The sequence below is a fragment of the Salvia miltiorrhiza genome, chromosome 5, assembly GCF_028751815.1.
Source record: "Salvia miltiorrhiza cultivar Shanhuang (shh) chromosome 5, IMPLAD_Smil_shh, whole genome shotgun sequence".
Classification (NCBI taxonomy): domain Eukaryota; kingdom Viridiplantae; phylum Streptophyta; class Magnoliopsida; order Lamiales; family Lamiaceae; genus Salvia; species Salvia miltiorrhiza.
This window is the reverse complement of record NC_080391.1, coordinates 15,454,345-15,473,503: the sequence shown is the minus strand read 5'-3', so window position 1 is coordinate 15,473,503 and position 19,159 is coordinate 15,454,345. Positions and strand designations below refer to the sequence as shown.

Genomic DNA, 19,159 nt, shown 5'->3' with positions numbered 1-19,159 from the left:
ACATAGATTCCAGACGACTTTCAAAGAATTCGTGGTTGGATGTCGCCCCGATTTTCATTGATTTTCGAAGACTTTACGGGATAATTTTGGAATTGAATTCCATGAAACCAGCGCCCGTGGAGTCCCAGCACCCGTTGGAAACCCAGCGACCGCGGCAACCCAGCGGCCGCTGGAGTAGGCTTCTGCGGCCACAACTCCTGCATTAAGACATCAGCTGTTCCCCTCCTTCCCATTTCTCTCTCTGCTCTCTCACTCTCTACGCGCACACACTGGCACACACAGACAAACGCCCTTCTTCGGCGTCTCCGTCGCCGCCTTCGACCGCCACCGGTGTCACCCTCCTCTCACTCTCTCGTTTTCTCTCCCTCCCTGGCGATGCACACCCACACACACACAATCACAGATCTCCCTCTCCCTCTCCCTCTTCCTCTGACTCCGGCTCAGAGCAGCAACGGTGAGGTCGCCGCCGCCTGAACCCTCGATCTCTCTCCTCTCCCGGTGACCGCAGCTACAAGGCCTATGCCTCGCCGCGTCTTCCTCATTTTCCGGCGACCATATCGGAGCCATGGCCGCCGCCGCTCCAGACCCTAATCACCCCCTCTGCTATCCTTATCTCCCGTCCACTCCCTGAATCCAGTCGGCAGAAGCGAAGCCGCCGCTGTTAGCAGCAAGCCACCGCCTTCCTCCCTCCACACTCAGCCCGACCAGACACACCCCCAGAAACAGCAAACCAACATCAAAAGAAAAACTCATAGCAAAAACAAATCCTTTCTTGAAATTTGGATGAAAATCTACTATTTCATTTTCAAATGAATTGATAATTCCGATGCCTTTCAATCATTGCGCTGCCTCCAAATCCCACAAAATTAGTAAATAATCAAGTTGATGCCTTGAAAATGACATAGTACTCGCTGGCTTCTCAACGATCGCTGAGTTCCAGCGCTCGCTGGCTTCTTGGCCGTGGGCGCTGGAACTCAGCGCTAGCTTAAAACTTCATGGTGATTTCAATTCTCGTGGTTCTTGGCCGGATTTCGTCGTGTGTATTTTTTGGATGAAATCCATAAAAGTCATTCCGGATTTTAAGTCAATGGAATAACGAATACACCTAGATTTGTATGGACTTTAAAAAGTCTTGAACGAATACACCCAGATTTATATGGACTTTTAAAAGTCTTGAACGAATACACCCAGATTTCTGCAGACTTTTAAAAGTCTTGAACGAATAAACACCCAGACTTTTAAAATCCATAGAAATCCATCAAATTCCACAACGAATACACCCCTTAATTTTTTGGTTAACTCTAAATTGTAAAAGAATAAATATCGTTATATTAAAAAATTAATTGTATAATTTTCTTTTCTCAATAACTTTCTTAATCTTTGTAAAAAATTTAATCAGTACATGTATATAATTAAGGAGTAAGTATTACTTATCATTAGGATATCAAAAAAGCCTGAAACCGACGAGTCGACCCGAATAGATCGATAAAAAATGAGGGTTAGAGTTAAAAAAAATTAACCCGAATGGTCTGAACTAAAAATAGCTCGAGCCTGATAGAATTGGCCTGAAAATCGAGTAGTTGGTCCAGTTAACCGAATATTTTCTTGATAATTGATTTTAAAACTTTAAAATTTTACCTTTTAACTCAATAATAACATTTTGATGCTTGTAGAATATGTTTTGTTTTTGCAGCGCTTAATAATAAACATTTATAATATAAAAGTAAAAAAATGATGGTTATTTATGTTAAATCTATATCCAATTCTTATTGGAAACGATGTTAAAATTAGACATTATATAAACTTACGTTAAAATAACACTAATTTTTTAATCCAAAACAAGGCGAAATGTATTGATTTAAAAACACGATATATTTTTTATTACAAAAATATGATTATTTATAAAAAAAATTAAACATATAAAAAAATTGTAAACTTGCGGAGCCGAATGAGCTAAGCCTGAAATCGAGTGAATTAGGGTTAGAGTAAAAAAAATAATTCAAAAAATGAAAAGATCAATTAATTCAAATTAAAAATAATCCAAAATTAAATAGGCTGACCCGAAATCAAATGGACTTGTCCGATTGACTTGTGCAGTTATGATTGAAAACTTTTGTTATAACTTATAAGGATGAGATTTGAAAGCCGTATATATACACAAGAAAAGAGAGATGTTACACTATAAGAGCATCCACAATGCTTGCACCCATAGTGGGTGCAATAGAAGGGGTCCCACTTCTATTGCACTCACTCCAACAATGGTATTGCACTCACTTGGGTGCAATAGATTTTATTTTATTTTATTTTTGAATTAGTTTTATTCTAGTTTCCATTTTAAATTTACAATAATTGATAAATTAAAATTTCATTGAATTAAAATTCAAATCCTACATTGATAGAAATAAAGTTGCAATACAAGAAATTAAAATCCTAAATTACTTAAATTAAAACAAACATAAAATAAAAAATCCTAAAAATCTACGAAATGTTGTTTCGTTGGTTGATCTCCGCCACCTTGCACATGTGAAACGCCAATTCGTCGGGATTCATTTGAGAGGTGTTCCGGCTCATCAACATGCTATCGGCGAGGTCACGTTGAACTTGGGAGAACGTTTCCATTGCATTCACCATATTCGCCATGTACCCGAGAGCTTTTTGGTTATCCTCCGACGTCTCTTCGACCTTTTTCTTGCCTTTCCGTTTGTCTCTCTTGGCCGCCTTTTGCCCTTGGGGCCAGGTGGAGATACTCGCGTCGCTAGAAGTCGTTGTGGGAAGACCGTCGGACCCCTTTGATCGTTTGTCCGAATGGACATCGGAGTGAACATCCTCGCCGAGACTTGCAAATTTCTTGGACTCGCGCAAGATCTTCCATGCATGCGAATACCGGAACGGAACACGGTACTCGGCTAGCCACATTGCCTCTGCTTGCTCCAGGATTTGACCATCACTCATGCCTGATTTCCATTGATCGTGACATTTTTTGTGCATGGCCTCAAACCTCTTCGAATCCTTCGCCACCCGTTGAAAGTGAGATTTGATTTGCATGACGTCGCGTGAAATAGATCCTCGGGGCTTTTCAGCGTTGTATTGGGTGCTGAGGGCGCCCCAAAACTTCGCCCCTTTTTGGTCGACACCCACCACAGAGTCGTGGGTGTGCTCGCAATACAAACGGCAAATTAGCACCGTTTCTGGCGGATAATAGTTGCTACGTTTGGCCGCCGGCATAGAAGCAATCTCCTCCACGTCGGGCTCGGGGTCGGCAACGGCAGCAAAGCGGGGGTTCAAATTAGTGGCCGCCGCTTGAAAGGCATTCGATTCTTGCGTGAACGGCGAGAATCCTTGCCTGGAAGCATTTGATTCGCCGGGGGATGGATTTTGAGGGTGTTCACGCCAATAGTTGCTCCAATCGCCTTCCATTGCTATTTGTTGAAATAATGTAGAAGATGAAGAAGAAAATGAGGAGAATGGATGAATGTTTGAGGATGAAGAAGAAAATGAGGTATTTGTAGATGTATATATAGAGGTGATATAGAATTAAAAAAAAAAAAAGCCAACGGGAAAAAAAAAACGGCTACTGCCGATTTTAAATTTTGTTTTTTAATTTTCCTTTTTTTTTTTGGTTTGAAAAGGGGCGCGTGTAAACACGCCCTCTCCTTCGCTCCCACAAACGCCGAGTGCGATCCATCGCCCCCCCTTCACACCCGGGTGCAGCAACGGCGCTGGGTGCGATAGGCCGGGTTCGATCCGGCCTTCGCACCCAGCGTTGGTGATGCTCTAAATTAACACGTGATTGAAATTTATTATCTTCACGCATATACAATAATTAATTAACTAAAATATACACAGGAATTAATTTGGAGACAAAAATTTAATTACACAGTAAATATAACTTTATGGCCATTTAATTTGAACATTTTTTTAAAAAAATGTTTAAATTTAAAGATAATTAAAAAACAACATGCATTATTTTATTGTATATTTGTTCATAGCCCGCAAAAAGAATTCAATGCCTGAATTTTATCATGTTTCGAGGGATATCCATTATGTCAAGCTGACGTGGATTCTTTTAAATTATATATATCTCATCAGTCACACTTATCTTATCACACTTTTCTTTTTAACTTGTCTCATTTATAATGACACTTTCTAAAAGTAAAATGTGGTTTTTTTTTTTTGAAAAAAAAGTAGCATGTAGTTTCTACCTTCTCTACACACATAAAATAAGTTGACCCTATCCACTTTACATTCTTAACTCTTTATTTTTAATTTTTGTATTCAAAACAAATGTTTCAAGATAAGTGGGACGGATGGAGTAACATTTCTGTTGAAATAATAAAAACCCCTACATACCTTTTAGTTGCCTAAAATAAGAGAAAATGCTTATTACTAATTGAAATGCAACCAAAAAGATTGAGGGTTACTTTTTCTCATTATTTTTGTATATTTTGTTGGAAGGATAATTTTTCTTGAATAGAAAGGAAAAAAAATTCGAGTGTAGCTGCTCAGTTTTTCTTCTTTTCACTCCAATTCATGGGGATTGATGTGTAATATTTTTTTGAGTTATTGATACGATAGACTATGTTTTCTTTTTTTGATCAGAAAAAGAGCAAATAATATTAAGAAAAAAATATGAGAAAGAAATAAGGATGATAAATTTAGAAATAAAGTTAAAAGGATTTAAACTAAAAAGGGCAATGTAGGGTGGGATGTGAACACAATAGTCTTACAACTTAATAAAAGTGGGCATTTAAATTTTTACTCATGTGTAAATTGGTAGCAGGCAAATAGACAGCCGTAACGCCATATATATATGGCTGCGAATTTACCGATTGCCTAATGCAATTCAAGGAAGAAACATTTTCTCCCAAAATCACAGCCCATCCGAATTTTTTTTTGCATAAACTGATATTTACCCAAATCTGATTAAACGATCTAGGGTTTCTCAAATTTAATTTTCGTTTTTTTTAGAGGAAGTTTTCATTTTCTGATAAAGAAAACGGTAGTTTCTTATAGTCTTATTTAAATAAGACTCAAGAAAATACTTATTTCCATCAAAACCATAAAATTAATTCAAAATAGAGGCATCTGGTATTCTAGGAAAAGAAAAAGGAACAATAGACAAGATCATTAAAAACAAAGATGCTACTACTAAAACAAGAAAAAGTGTTTCACCATTGTTAGGAGTCTTGACCAACAAAGTCTGAGTAATTACACAGCTAATTAGGAGGCTTTGTAGCTGACAAAAGTCGAACAAATTATCATTAACCCTACTAAACTTTTCATTTCTCTCTCTCTCTCTCTCATCCTTATTTGGGAGAGAGAACGTGAGAGAGATTGTCGGCCTTGCATCCACAGCACACCTAAATTTATAGAGTAGTACGTTGTTTTGACAAAATTTGTCTGTATAAAAATAAGGTTATAAATTTTTAAAAAAATCAATTTATTTATAATTTTTTATTCAAGTTTAAAAGGATTTAGTTAGTTTTATTGTTTTCTCCATATTGTAGTTTTTTTCTTAATTTTTTAACATTTTTTTTTATTTTTTGTTATTTTATTTGTAGTTTGTGTACTACTTTAAAAATAATAATAATTAAAAAAGTTATCAAAAAATTACAAAAAAATTTCAATATAAAGAAAACAATAAAACTAGCTAAATCCTATTTTATTTTGAACCAAAATTTTAAATAAATTTATTTTATAAAGTATTTAACTATATTTTGTCCGGACAAATTTTGTCCAAATAGCATTATTGAAATTTATATGCCTTAAATTACAAGTGATGTTAAATAGCCATGATCACCAACAAATTACTAGTTAAATAGAAAAAAAAATGATTTATTTAATTTTTCTTTTAAAGTAAAAAAATATTTAATTATTTTATTGTATTGTCCACATTGTAGTTATTTTTTGTAATTTTTTAAAGTTATTTTTTATTTTTTAATAAAATAATAATAAATAGCATATTTTTTTAAAATAAGTACAATATAAAAAATTCAGAACAATAATTGAATCTTATTTTAATTTAAAAATAATTAAATAATAAACAAGTTCTCAATTGAACTAGTTTGTGGGTTGCCACCATATAATGGTTACATAGATTTATTGTTAAATTATACCAGAATTAATTTATCGTTTCCAAATAATTTAGCAATATTTTTCAATTATTGATTTCATTTAATCTAGATTAATCATTTCGAATGTCAGAAGTCCTACAAAGTAGACTAGTTTTTTCACTTTGGACAATGGTAATAGAAGACAAACCCTAGTTCTGGAAAATGGTCACACGCATGGCTGCTTTGGTCCCATTTTCCATAACCTTTTTGAGCCCTACTTTATTATCAATTGTTTGGAGGAGGGCCGGGTTTTTGCCTATTATATGCTATTAATATTTCTTTTTACATTATAATAATTTTATTATTTCTTATCATCATATATAAGTTGTCATTTTAATGATATTTTCAAAGATTTGATGATAGCTCCAACCCCCACTATTACAATAGGCCACGAGAAAGTATGCTTGCTTGTGGGGTTTATGATGACATCAGTCTCACGCTTGCGTGACGTATGTTCCCTTTCCACTGAGCACATTTAGTAGTGCTAATTATAATTAATTAGTCATAACCTCATGGCTTTAATCATAAATTAATTACTAGTCGCCTTTTAAGTAATTAAACCACATTTCTTTAATCATGTTTAGTGTGTTTGGTTGGTTCAAAAAGTTGGACTTTCGGTACGGCCTCTATATTATTCTATGTTCCTCCCATTAATTATTTTCTTAATATAATGTCACTGCCTTTGTCTATTAGTATATTGGGTGCTCGCCACATGCTGATTTGGGGAGCCGGTATGTTTAATTTGTAAATATCAGTTTTTGGATTATCATTTGAACATGTTCCGGCCAAATGTTATGTTGATAGTACACTCAAAATTTAAAAAAAAAAAAAATCACATATTTAGAAATACACAGTCTATCAACAAAAAACAATTTCTTACTTTGAAAAAGCGCATCTGAAGTTATGAACCCTCCCATTCCCACCTCATTCAACCCTAGCTCATAATCTCTGAAAAATCGCAGTTGCTTCTTCCTCCATGTCGTCAAGCTTCCAACCCTACCTCATCGTCTAAAGAACACAGCTCTACCTCATCGTCGTCGATTGACTCATGCATGCTTCCATCCTTGTTCATAGTATTGGATCTCTGCATGTCACGAATTTAGGCAATCTGAGTCATTGAACGACGGAATATCAGATAAATGTATGTTCTTGATTAATATTACATCCACCACGATTATTGCTCCTCCTATGTGCAATTTTAATGATTTGGGTTTGGGAAAATTGCGCTAATTCGTGTATTAGGAATTTTAATGATTGATTGTGTGTTACTTTGGAGTTCATTGCTTTTATTGTTTATGATTTATTGGAAAGATATTTTGTGATTAGGGCTTTGGTTGGACTTGAATTGCTGTAAGATTGATAATGCTGATGTTATTAGGTTTTTGTTTGATTTAATTGGTGGGATATACGAAATTTTGATCCTGAAATATCTAGCAATCTGAGATTGATAATGTTGCTTGAAAATTATTGATTAGGTTGCCTCTATTTTTTGTATTTTTTTATCATGAAATATCTTGCAATATGTTAAAAATGATGGGTTGTTACTTACTTGTCATAGCTGTGTTTTCTTGATTCTTCATTGATATGTTGTATAATGTGTTTGTGCATGACATTCTTATGAAGTTTCTCTTTATTTGTCATTTAGATGATGAGGTAGGGCTGGAAGCTGCAGTAAATCGATGACATGGAAGAAGAAGTAGCTGCATTTTTTTAGAGATTGTGAGCTAGGGTTGAATGAGGGGGGGGGGACTTAAGATGCACTTTTTCAAAGTAAGAAATTGTTTTTGCTGATGAAAAGCTGTGTTTTTTTAAAGGAACAATACATCCGCGTGGCCATTTCGAATTGAAGAAGGAAACACAAACTTTGGCCACTGATTTGTAGAACGCAAAATTTGGCCATTTTTTACGTTCTATGACTGTTTTGCCCTTTATTGAGGCGGACCAGATTCGGGTTTGCACGTGGGTTAGGTACACTTGGCACTATTAGTGCCAAAAGTACCAACAACAAAAAAAAATCTAGGAAAATGGTACACTTGGCACTATTAGTGTCAATAGTGCCATGCACGAATGGTAATAGTGACCATATTAGTGCCAATAGTGTCATATACTTGTGCTGATACACTGTCTTGTCTTATATAGATGAGTGCAGTTATATGATCATTGAGCACTTCCTCGTAGGGTTTAGATTCTTCATTTAGGGTTTAGATTCCTCATTTAGGGATTAGATTCTCTATTTAGGGTTTACATTCTCTATTTAGGGTTTACATTCCTCATTAAGAGTTTAATCATTGAATGATACTTTTGGCACTAATATTATAATTTGTGCCAAAAGTATCAATTTACTTGGGTTTTTTTTTTTGTTGTTGGTATACTTTTAGCACTAATATTGTCATTTGTGCCAAAATGTACCAAATTATTTAGGTTTTTTTTTTCTTCATGTTGGTACTTTTGACACTAATAGTGTCAAGTGTACCTAACCCGCGCGCAAACCCGAATCCGATTCGCCCTAATTAAGGGCAAAACAATCTTAAAATGTAAAAAATGGCCACATTTTGTATTTTTTAGATGGGTGACCAAATATTGTGTTTTAATGTTCAAAATGGCTATCTCAAAATGAGACTCTTTTTTAAATTCATAAGTGTTTCTTTTTTTTTTCTTTTTTTTTACATTCTGCATGTTCTACCAACATGGCACTTAGTCGTAACACGTCAAATACCGGTTGCGGGATAATTTTTACGGGCCACAAATAAGAAAAAAAAATGAAACGATGAGTATTAGTATTTTGTAATATATTACCCTTAGGGTGAGATATTCTTGAGAAAACGCTCAAACGATGGGCCAAAAGGCAAAAACTGATATTTGCCTGTTTAATTTTAACAATACATGTTATGTATAAAAAAGATCACTATTGTAACGAGAAACAAGAGTGACATATGACATTATTGATATCGGTTGAAAATGATTTATAGGGTATATTGTAAAATAAATTTTTATTTTAATATATTTGTTTATACATTCTCACATTGTAATATATATATATATATATATATATATATATATATACCCGTGAATATAAAAAATTGAAAATACTAACTTTTTTTTGTTGTAAATGCACTAATAGTACTATTTATGATTATTAAAAGAAAAAAAAACACACACACACACAACCCACATTGTCGTCCTCTCCCCTAAACTCAAATTCCCGCCACTGCCATCCCCCTTCCCCCCTCCACCCTCTCGCTGCCACCAAATCCACCCGCCGCCCGCTGTCGCATCCCATTTCCTATCTTTGCGCCACTTTCCTGTCAACTTGTGCACATCTCATGTCATGACCCTTTTCTCAAAATCCTAATCCTACCACCTCCAACCTCCACCCATCCACCTGCTCTTCACCAGCGCCCCTTCACCCCACCTACTGTTGCCGCTAGCTCGCGTTTCTAGGGTTTCCACCCCATCTCTCTCCCAATTAACTCGATCTCCACTTATCTCTAGCTCTTTCTATCCTTGCAATTTCTTTCTCTCCCTCTCTATCTCTCAGTCTGAAATTCTTAATCTATATAGGTTTCATCATCCATCTCAATTCTCGGCTTTCTAGCTAGAATCGACGCTGCTGTCGCGTCTTCATCATTGTTGCCCCCGACTGATTATTACATATTTTTGCGATTATTACACATTTTCACAAAAAAGTGTGTAATAATAGTAAGAGTATGTAATTATTTAAAATACACTATTATACACTTTTCACGACTATTATATGATTTTGCAAAATCGTGTAAATCGAAAAAAGCACTACAATGATATTTTGATTAAAAAATGTTACTCCCTCCGTCTCACAAAAACATGAACGTTTTTCCATTTTGGGGTGTCTCACAAAAACATGAACCTTTCCATTTTAGTACATCATGGCCCACCACTACTTTTCCTTAATTAATTCATTACTCTCACAACACCTTTTAAAGTGGGACCCATTTTCCACTTACTTTAACTCTCAACTAACATTTCTTAAAACCCGTGCATTTCTCTTTGTTCATGTTTTTGTGAGACGGAAGGAGTACTATTTTTACAATTTTATCCATATGGCTAGAATTTCCTTTTATTATATGATTTTGGCTAGATTAAGGTGTTGCATCTCTCTCTCTCATATATATATATATATATATATATATATAGAGAGAGAGAGAGAGAGAGTCAATGAGAATATCTAGATGTGGCGAGAAATGAGAATGAATTTGAATTTTCAGATATTCAAATCCTGTTATTGATATTAATTTATTCAAATTTACCGTGTAAAAAGGAAAATGACGAATAAGTCGGTATTAATATACGAATATGTCAATATAAATCTACAAATAAGCAGCTTGTAATGCATTAATCTATATATATATGAAACACCGGTTTTTAACGGTAACTTTTTACCGCCAGATTTTCTCTCTCCTTCTATCACACGTTTCTCTCACCATCTTTATTATATGATTTTTACCAAATTTTATCTCACTTCTCTTTTTTCTTTTGATAATTTTCTAGAAATCATCAAATTTGATTCGTGAAAAATATTCAATATGGATGTTAAATTAAAGATCGTGACAATATCTTTAATTTGATATAAAAATTATATTTAAAAAAATTGACATAAAAAAGTTATAATAGTTTGAAATCATAAAATTAATTTATTCCTCTCTCCTCTCTCCTATTTCCTCTCTCCACTCTCCACTCTTTTTTTTTAATATTGAAGTCACGTTAGTAATTTTTTAAATCACATTAGCTCATTTCAAAGCTCTTCAATTTAAAAGTATTATTTTTAGAGTAGAATTTAAATTAATTTAATAAAAATTTATAGCTGAATAATAAATTATATCATCTTAAAAATTATATTTCAGAAATGGTTTAAATTTATTAAATCTTTAATTATGTTTTATTGTTTTTTATATTTATTTGTATTAACATATCTACTACTACTATTTTTAATTAAATATTATATTAGATTTCATTTACTATATATTAAACATCAAAATGGCTCATTGAAAAATTATTAATTGGAGAATCAGTATTGATACTATTTAAAAATAAAAAAATAAATTGAACTGCTTAATTTTATAATAGCACGTCTATTTAAATTTAAAAAGATCATGTATATTATTTAAAAATGAATGACAATTATATCATGTTCAACCCCTGTTTTTCCACTAATCGATTGATAAAAAAAATAAAAAAAAATTGTTCGTAAAGCAACACAAATTAAAATTTAAATGCATATAAAGATAAATATTGTCATATTTATTCAGATTACTTGGCACATATAAACTTACGACTCATCAATAACACCATTATTGAAATAATAATCTATATATAATACTCCCTCCGTCCCAACGAAAGCGGTGCTCTTCTTTTCGCCACGAAATTTAAGGAGAATAAGATTGTAGTGTAAAACTGTGTAAAGGTGTGTGGGGCCACATTGTTTGTAGTGTAAAATTATTACCAAAAAAAAATGCACCACTTTCGTTGGGACGATTTAAAAAGGAATATGCACCGCTTTCATTGGGACGGAGGGAGTATAAAAGAGGAGTTTGTTTACCTCCAATTTTTCTCTCTCCTCATAAACTTTCCCTTCAAATTTTATATCTTTTTTTAAATTCTTTTTAAAAAATCATTAATTTCTATTATAAAAATAATGCAAATGGATGTTAAATTAAAGATTGTAAAAAGATCTTTAATTTGATATAAAAATTATAAAAAATAAAATTGAGATTATTAAGTTATGATTGATTAAAATATTAAAATTAATTTTTGTTCGCTCTCATTTATCTATAATGTTGAATATCGTACTCTATTTTCATTGTATTTTCGTTTATTGGTGAAAAACATAAGCATATTTTATTTTTTTCCTTTTAAAAAAGTTTACATGATTTTTAAATATAATTATTTAAACTACAATAATTTTTAATGCAATTAAGGAGGAGGAAATTTGTATTAATTTTGATATGAATTTGTAAATAAAATATTAGTTATATATTTTAAAATTATAATTTAAAATATTATACATATTAATTTAATTATGTGTACAAATTATTTATTTATTTATATAACAATTTAATAATATACGATTTGGATTTTTACGAGCCAAAATTATTATATTAAATGACGGCTATTAATTTAGTTATATTGATGCTTTAGTGTAATCGTAACCCGTGCATCGCACGGGAGAGCGTACTAGTAATAACTGAAACTACAATTTCTTTCATATATTTCTTGATGATCCGATGAAATTATATAACTGAAACTGCAATTTCTAACACATTCTAGCATTAAAGAAAAAAATATTTCACAATCCGAATTAAACCTATGAGAAAATAATAAAATATACTTGTTATTATTCAATTAAAAAAACACACATATTTTATGAGATAAGATCTTATTTGATGAAGTGATATTATGATGAGAGCGTACCCTAGCATAGACTTCTGATGAGTTCACCGGAAATCGGCCAGGCGGTGGCCTCTCCGCCTATTTCTGACTGCTCTAGACTGAATCTACCACAGGTTTCGAACAACTTCAATCGTCCAAACATTCCTATGGTTACAGAAAGCCCTATTAGGGTTTCTCAAGATATTGGCGGCTCCTCTATTAGGGTTCCCCGAGAATCTGGCGGATCGGAACAATTCGCTAAGGAAAACAACAGCAGCACGGAAGGTACGAAAGGTGACATTCTGAATGTTAAGTAGAAGAATAAGGAATTGGATACCGTTCGACCGTCTTACGCAAATGCTATTAAGCCTATGAACGCCAGAAAGCCTGATGTTCTAGTATTTATTTAAACCTGAGTTTGAATGCTGGAGGAGGTAAAAAAAAATTACCATATTAACTGAATACACTACTTTTGCATTACAAGCAGTTTATTCGTAGATTTATCTTGACTTATTCATTATTTTCATTTCTCACGAAAATAATCATTCTCACTATAATGTAATCTTATACTACCTCCCATTCATTTAATATATCGTTTTGTAGACGTGAACATTTGTTAAGAAATAAATATTGTACCAAAATTAACCTCATTTAATGATATTCTATTTTGGTTTAAAAAATAAAAAAGAATGGAAATGGGAACGAGCTTTGATGAAATAAATAAGGGTATGTTTAGCAAAAAAATTCAAAGCGTCAATTAAATCGTCAAAAAATGAAAATCACCAAACGACATATGTGAAAAATGGGCGGGAGTATAGGGAGTATATATATATATTAAGAAACATTTATATTTTATACACTTAACAGTGTTTTTGTTCTAGCCCTCCCCTATATATATATAGAGAGAGAGAGAAAAAAGTTAAACAGAGAATGTTAAATATTTAGAGAATAGAGAATTCGTGAAATAAAAACGAACAGATCTACAATTTTTACGAACAAATTAATGTACCGCATGAACAACAATTTGTCCCGGGTTCGAATCCTGCTGGTGGTGAGTTTTTCTTTTTTTTTTACTAAATACGTCTGTTCGTTAGTTATGTTGACCTATTCGTAAAATGTATAGACTTGTTCAAAATGAAATATATAATAATTCTCTGTTTAACTTGACCATATATATATATATATATATATATATATATATATATAGGGTGCGGTTATAGTGAGAACCACACTTATCGTGAGAACATAAGAACCATTAAAATCAATGCATCTACTATATAAATTAATGCATTCGCTATTAAATTTAATGCATCCGAAAATAATAAATTTTTTGCTCCCTTCAGGATTCGAACCCAGGATCTGCATTCATCCACCAAGATGATGCATCCACCGTAGATCTTGATGATCGAATGATTTAAAATGGTTCTCTGTTCTAATTTTATTTAGTGGTTCTTATTTGAACCTCTCCCTATATATATATATATATATATATATATATATAGGGAAGGGCTAAAATAAGAGCATTTCTTAAGATATAAAATAAGAATCATTTCCAGCCCTTAGATCATCAAGATCTACGGTTGATTCGTAATCCTGTTGGATGGATTTATGGTCTTGAGTTCGAATTCCGAAGGTAGCAAAAATTTATTTTTCACAATTCATACATTTATACAGCGAATTCATACGGGTTCTACATAAAATTCATACATTAAAAATTGCTCTTATTTCTTATTTTAATATGCATTTCCGTGGACTACGCAATATGCGTCTTTGACCAGAGCTCCCTCTCTCGCCGCAGCCCGGACCGCCCCGCCCCTCCTTCGGCAGCAGCGCTGCAAGCCTGCAGCAGTCGGCCCAGCTGCACCGCAACAACAGCCAGGCAGACGGTCTGGTGTTCGAGGCAGCAACAGCGCGGCGATCCAGCAGCAGCAGCAGCGATCCGGCAGCAGCGCGGCGATCCAGCAGCAGCAGCAGCAGCGGCGACAGCGGCGATCCAGCAGCAGCGCGGCGACCGGTGCAGAAGCAGCAGCGGAGACTTTAACTTGCTTACTGGTCGAAGAGATCCAGCAGCAGCAGCAGCACGGCGACCGGTGCAGATCCAGCAACAGTGGCTTTCAATCGAGTACGCCGGTGATGGACTTGAGTTCGCCGGCTTTCAATAGTGAAAAGGGGGGCCTCAACCTTCCCCCGGTTTCATCCAACTTTGACGGGTTTCGATCGAAATCCCCTGTTCTGTATCGGCAACCATCCGGCGCGGTGGCTGCTAGACAGCAGTCGACGCCTCATGCTGATACAGAAAAGCCTTCTGGAGGATTAAACGACTCGAAACAGGTTAAACGGTCGTCCAGAGAATCTATCTCTTATGCTGCAAAAGTTCGGCCTACCATGATCAAGAAGCCGGATTTTCCTGCTTATGGTCTTCGTACACTTCATTCGAAACGTGAGGGGGAGGTCGTTACTTTATCGATCCCTAAATCAGAGTATCAACAACGTCTTGACGAATTCCAGTTTGCTTTGATCGGTAGGATGATCCTTCGCAAAGGCGACAAGCCGCGTACGTTCGCGGATATTACGCTAGAGTTGCAGCGTATCTGGCAGTGCTCGGATTGCCAATTCATTCCTATGGCAAAGGGTTTCTTTACTATCAAATTCAAGACGCTGGAAGCAAAAAAGAAGGCAAAAGGAAATGCGGTCATTCAGCTTTCAACGGGTCACATACGTCTTCGAGAATGGTGCCGATACTTTGATCCTTATAAAGAAACCTCATCTCTTGCGCAAGTGTGGGTAAGGGTGTATTATCTACCGGTGGAATTATGGACTCCAGTTATCATTGCTAATATTGGTCGAGCCCTAGGACATCCGTTGCGTATTGACAATGTTTCTGCTAATGGCCAAGTGGGGCACTTCGCCAGGGTCCTTGTGGAAATCAATATGGCGCTGCCCCTTCTCAATTCAATGTACATCGATGATGGTAATAATTCTTTCTACATTGAATTTGGTTTCGAATCTTTGCCGTTGTTCTGTTCTCGTTGTAAAATCACTGGTCATTCCACGGACAAATGTCGGAGAGCCGTGAAAGCAAAAGGCAAGCAGAAGAATGAGGAAGCGGCTGATCAAGTTGAGGAGAATCATAAAGAAGATGCTAAGGTGGATCCGAAGCCTGCTTGGCAGCCTAAGGAACAGGTTTATTACCCTAATGTCAAGGATAGTGATCTCCCGCAGATTGGATTGGAAAACCGTTACGGCGTGTTTCATAAAGATGATGAGAAGGTGGCCGAAACAGATAGTGACAGGGTGGACGAAAACTTTGTTGTTGAGTCTCCCGATATGTCTCTAAATGAAATTGGGGAGGTTAGTGCGGAGCGTCTGAATGCGGATGGGGCTGATGATTTTCAGGAGGATCATTGCATCACTAAGCGACATGATTTGTCGGCTGGTAAGGGAGCTACGACTTTCATAGGAGATGAAGACTCCGGGAGCAGCAAAGGTCAGCATGGGGAAGAGGTTGTTACTTCTCCAAATATGCAGTCGGAGGATAGTGATGAGTTACAGGTTCAGAAAGCAGCTGCCATGAATACACAACGGGAGAAGGACCCTACTCCTGATTTGAAGGATAGGACGGAGTCTCAGGGGATCATTCCGGATCAAGAGGATATTGCTAATCGTATTAGCAGGCTCGAGGCGCAGGTTAGCCAAGGGATGGAATTGCTCGTTGAGCAAGTTCCACCTAAGCGTGGACCGGGTCGTCCTAAAAAGGGTATGGAACGTTCGCGCGTGCCACTGAATCCGAATCCGGTAGATTACATAAAAGGTCGTCTAAGAAATGCGGAGGAACTGGGATATAAGCCGAGGGACTTTGTGGTTGATCATAGCAACAATAGTGCTATGCGTGCTATGAACAATATCGCGCACGGCCGTTGGTCGGATGAAATGGAGTTGGACGACTTTTGATTTTGTTGCCAACTGTTGTCTTTTGACTTAGCTGTCCTATGCGTTGATGTTTTTGTTTTACGAGCTCTTTTCGAGTCTCGGGCCCTTAGTTTGCTTTCTTGTGCATTCAAGGATTTTTTCTTTTTCCTTTTTATATAAAACGTAATTTAATAAAAAATAATATGTGCACGGTAGCCCACTCCTATATATATATATATATATATTCCTTTTAAGTGCTTGAAGGGTGTGGGTGTTGAGTCAATCATTACTAATTTATGTGCTAATGATGCACAATTAATTGAGCTAAGATGCAAAAGAATAGAATCCATGGCTTGAATAATTAGTGTAAGTGGTCCATATTTAAGACACAAAGTGGGTAAACACATAAAAGCTAAAATCTGAGTAAGCTAGTGGAATCTGATTAATTTTTCAAATGTTCCTTCCTATAAAAGCACTAGATTTAGCATCAAATATGTGTGTATATATATTTCAGTCCTCTAGAGTTTTTAACGAGTCATAAAGTATTTCTTTGTAATTATTATTTTAAGGAAAAAGATAATCTTCTTTCTCTTATGTTGAACGCTTTATAAGTTATAATTGTTAATATTATATGAAGCTTCCGAGCTTTTCTGCAAGAAAAAACAAAATCTTGCAAAAGTGCCTTTCGGCTTTAGGTTTTCAATCACACAAATGCAATATAAGTACACATTTAAATGTTAAACAACCCTCCCAAAAAAATAGTAAATATTTTAATGAAATTTCCTTTTTTTTTTTTTTTTTTTTCATTTTTCCCCTTTTCCTGAAAAATGTGGAGTAATGGGCAGTAACTCGACAAAGTAAAAAAGTTGAGAAAAACATGTATTGATTTAATGATAAAGATTTATATTTCCTCGACAAAAAAAATAGTTGGGGAGAAATTTAGATCACTGAGAAGTAAAAAAGATATATTTACATATTATTCTATAAATTATTATAAGAATTCTTCTAATGACGTAGTAATTTTTTTACTAACTTATGACGTACTATTAATTAATCTCTAAAAGATGTCAATTAAATTATACCTATCTCAAGTTATATAGTATGGCCATTCTTTCATAACTAGAAAGTTCAAATTTTGATCTATTAACTAATTGAAACTATAACGTTTTCCCAAATGTTATACACTAATATTGATTTTATAATTTTAATATATCGAATGTGTTAAATAATCTAAAAATGTAATTGAAATTCTTGAAGCTCGGGGAAAGAGTGCTGATTTATAGTACCTTTTTTGTGCGCCAATTTTAATTTCTATTTTTAAATAAAGAGAATTTGATGAAAGGGACGCTTCGTGTTAGTGGACCGTATAATATCTAAGTGGTCTAAATGTCATGAATTATAAAAACTAATCTTGTCTATTTGTCGGAAAGTAATGTAAGATATAACTGGTCAGCATATTAGTATGGTCACACTCGTCCAAAATCATTTTTCTCCCCAAATAATTCTTTTGGACAAATCAAATGTCAAAAATTAACGACAATTGTAGGCCACATTTAAAAATGTCAAATACTTGCTTACCTTTATTTAGTCCCCTCCACATTTCATGTATATTAGAAAAATATATTTAATTTTTATATTTTTATATTTTTATACCTTTATTTATTATTTTCGCACATCATTTTCACATTTAAGTGAAACATTAAATAAGGTTAATTTAGTAAAAATAATATTTTTATATAATACTATTAATTAGAAAAATTGACTATCTTTTTGTGACATCCCAAAATAGAATAAGGGACTAATTTTATGGGACGGATGGAGTACCTATTAAACTGTGTCTAACTAATATTCAAATTCGAACTTGAACTATATTAATTAATATTCAAACGCAAACTTTAACTATATAAAATAAAACTACTTGAGCTCTCAAGTTAAACTCTATTAAGGCTTGTTGAAACTAAATTTATTTAATAATTAACTAATAAACTAATGAAAGCGTGCAGGTTTTTAGATCTGGATACATAATTGTCAACTCAATTTCAACAGTTTGCACGTCAACCATGATTAGGTCATGTTGTTTTAACTCAGCTATAATTACATAGTAATTCATTATCCAAATTGGAACAAAATCAAACACTAACATAAAACGTATCGATGATTTATAACTTTTTTTTTTTTTTGATAAGGAAAGTAAATATTATAGAACGAAAAGGCACCAGTAGTACCAAGAAGATTACAAAATCATCGGTGATTCATCATTCGACATCCACCTATGAATCCCAACTCCATCGTTAACAAAACCAAAAATTCTACCCCAACTCCACACTCTAGCTTTGATTTCTCCAAACAAGTTTGCACTCTCCCATCTTTTGTTCTCAAATCTACTCTCATTACGCATTTTCCAAATAAGCCAAGTAGTACAACACCAAAGAGCCATCAAGAGCTTCTTATTTCTTTTCCGGCCACTCAAACTAGTAAAGAACTGAAAGTGCGAGGACACGTCATATGGCTGCGCCATGCTAACTCCGAGCCATTGAAAGATTGCTTCCCATACCTTTGAGGTCTTTGGACAGTGGATCAACAAGTGGTTCGTGGATTCCTGCCGATGAATCTGAAGATGTAACGTTTTTTTTAAAGGTAATTAAAGTTATGGATATGATTTATGAAATGTTATTTAGATTCTAACTTGTAAAGTAATTTTGAGACTATCCGCCCAATCAACTCCAATTAAAGGA

The 19,159-nt window shown here is 34.4% G+C and overlaps 1 protein-coding gene across 1 annotated transcript; it reads right to left on the bottom strand.

The window, feature by feature from the left end:
* Positions 1-1,534: 1,534 nt before the first annotated feature.
* Positions 1,535-3,225, bottom strand: LOC131025565 (uncharacterized). Its single transcript, XM_057955363.1, has 2 exons — positions 2,645-3,225; positions 1,535-1,565 (listed from the first exon to the last, which is right to left on the bottom strand). The coding sequence occupies exons 1-2, from the start codon at positions 3,223-3,225 to the stop codon at positions 1,535-1,537; spliced, it is 612 nt and encodes a 203-aa protein (XP_057811346.1).
* Positions 3,226-19,159: the final 15,934 nt, after the last annotated feature.

Coding starts and splice junctions, on each gene's coding strand:
- LOC131025565 (XM_057955363.1), bottom strand. CDS start 3,225: ATGCCGGCGGCCAAACGTAGCAACTATTATCCGCCAGAAACGGTGCTA. Junction 1,566..2,644: donor GATAACCAAAAAGCTCTCGG/GTACATGGCGAA, acceptor CTCGATTTTCAG/GCCAATTCTATCAGGCTCGA.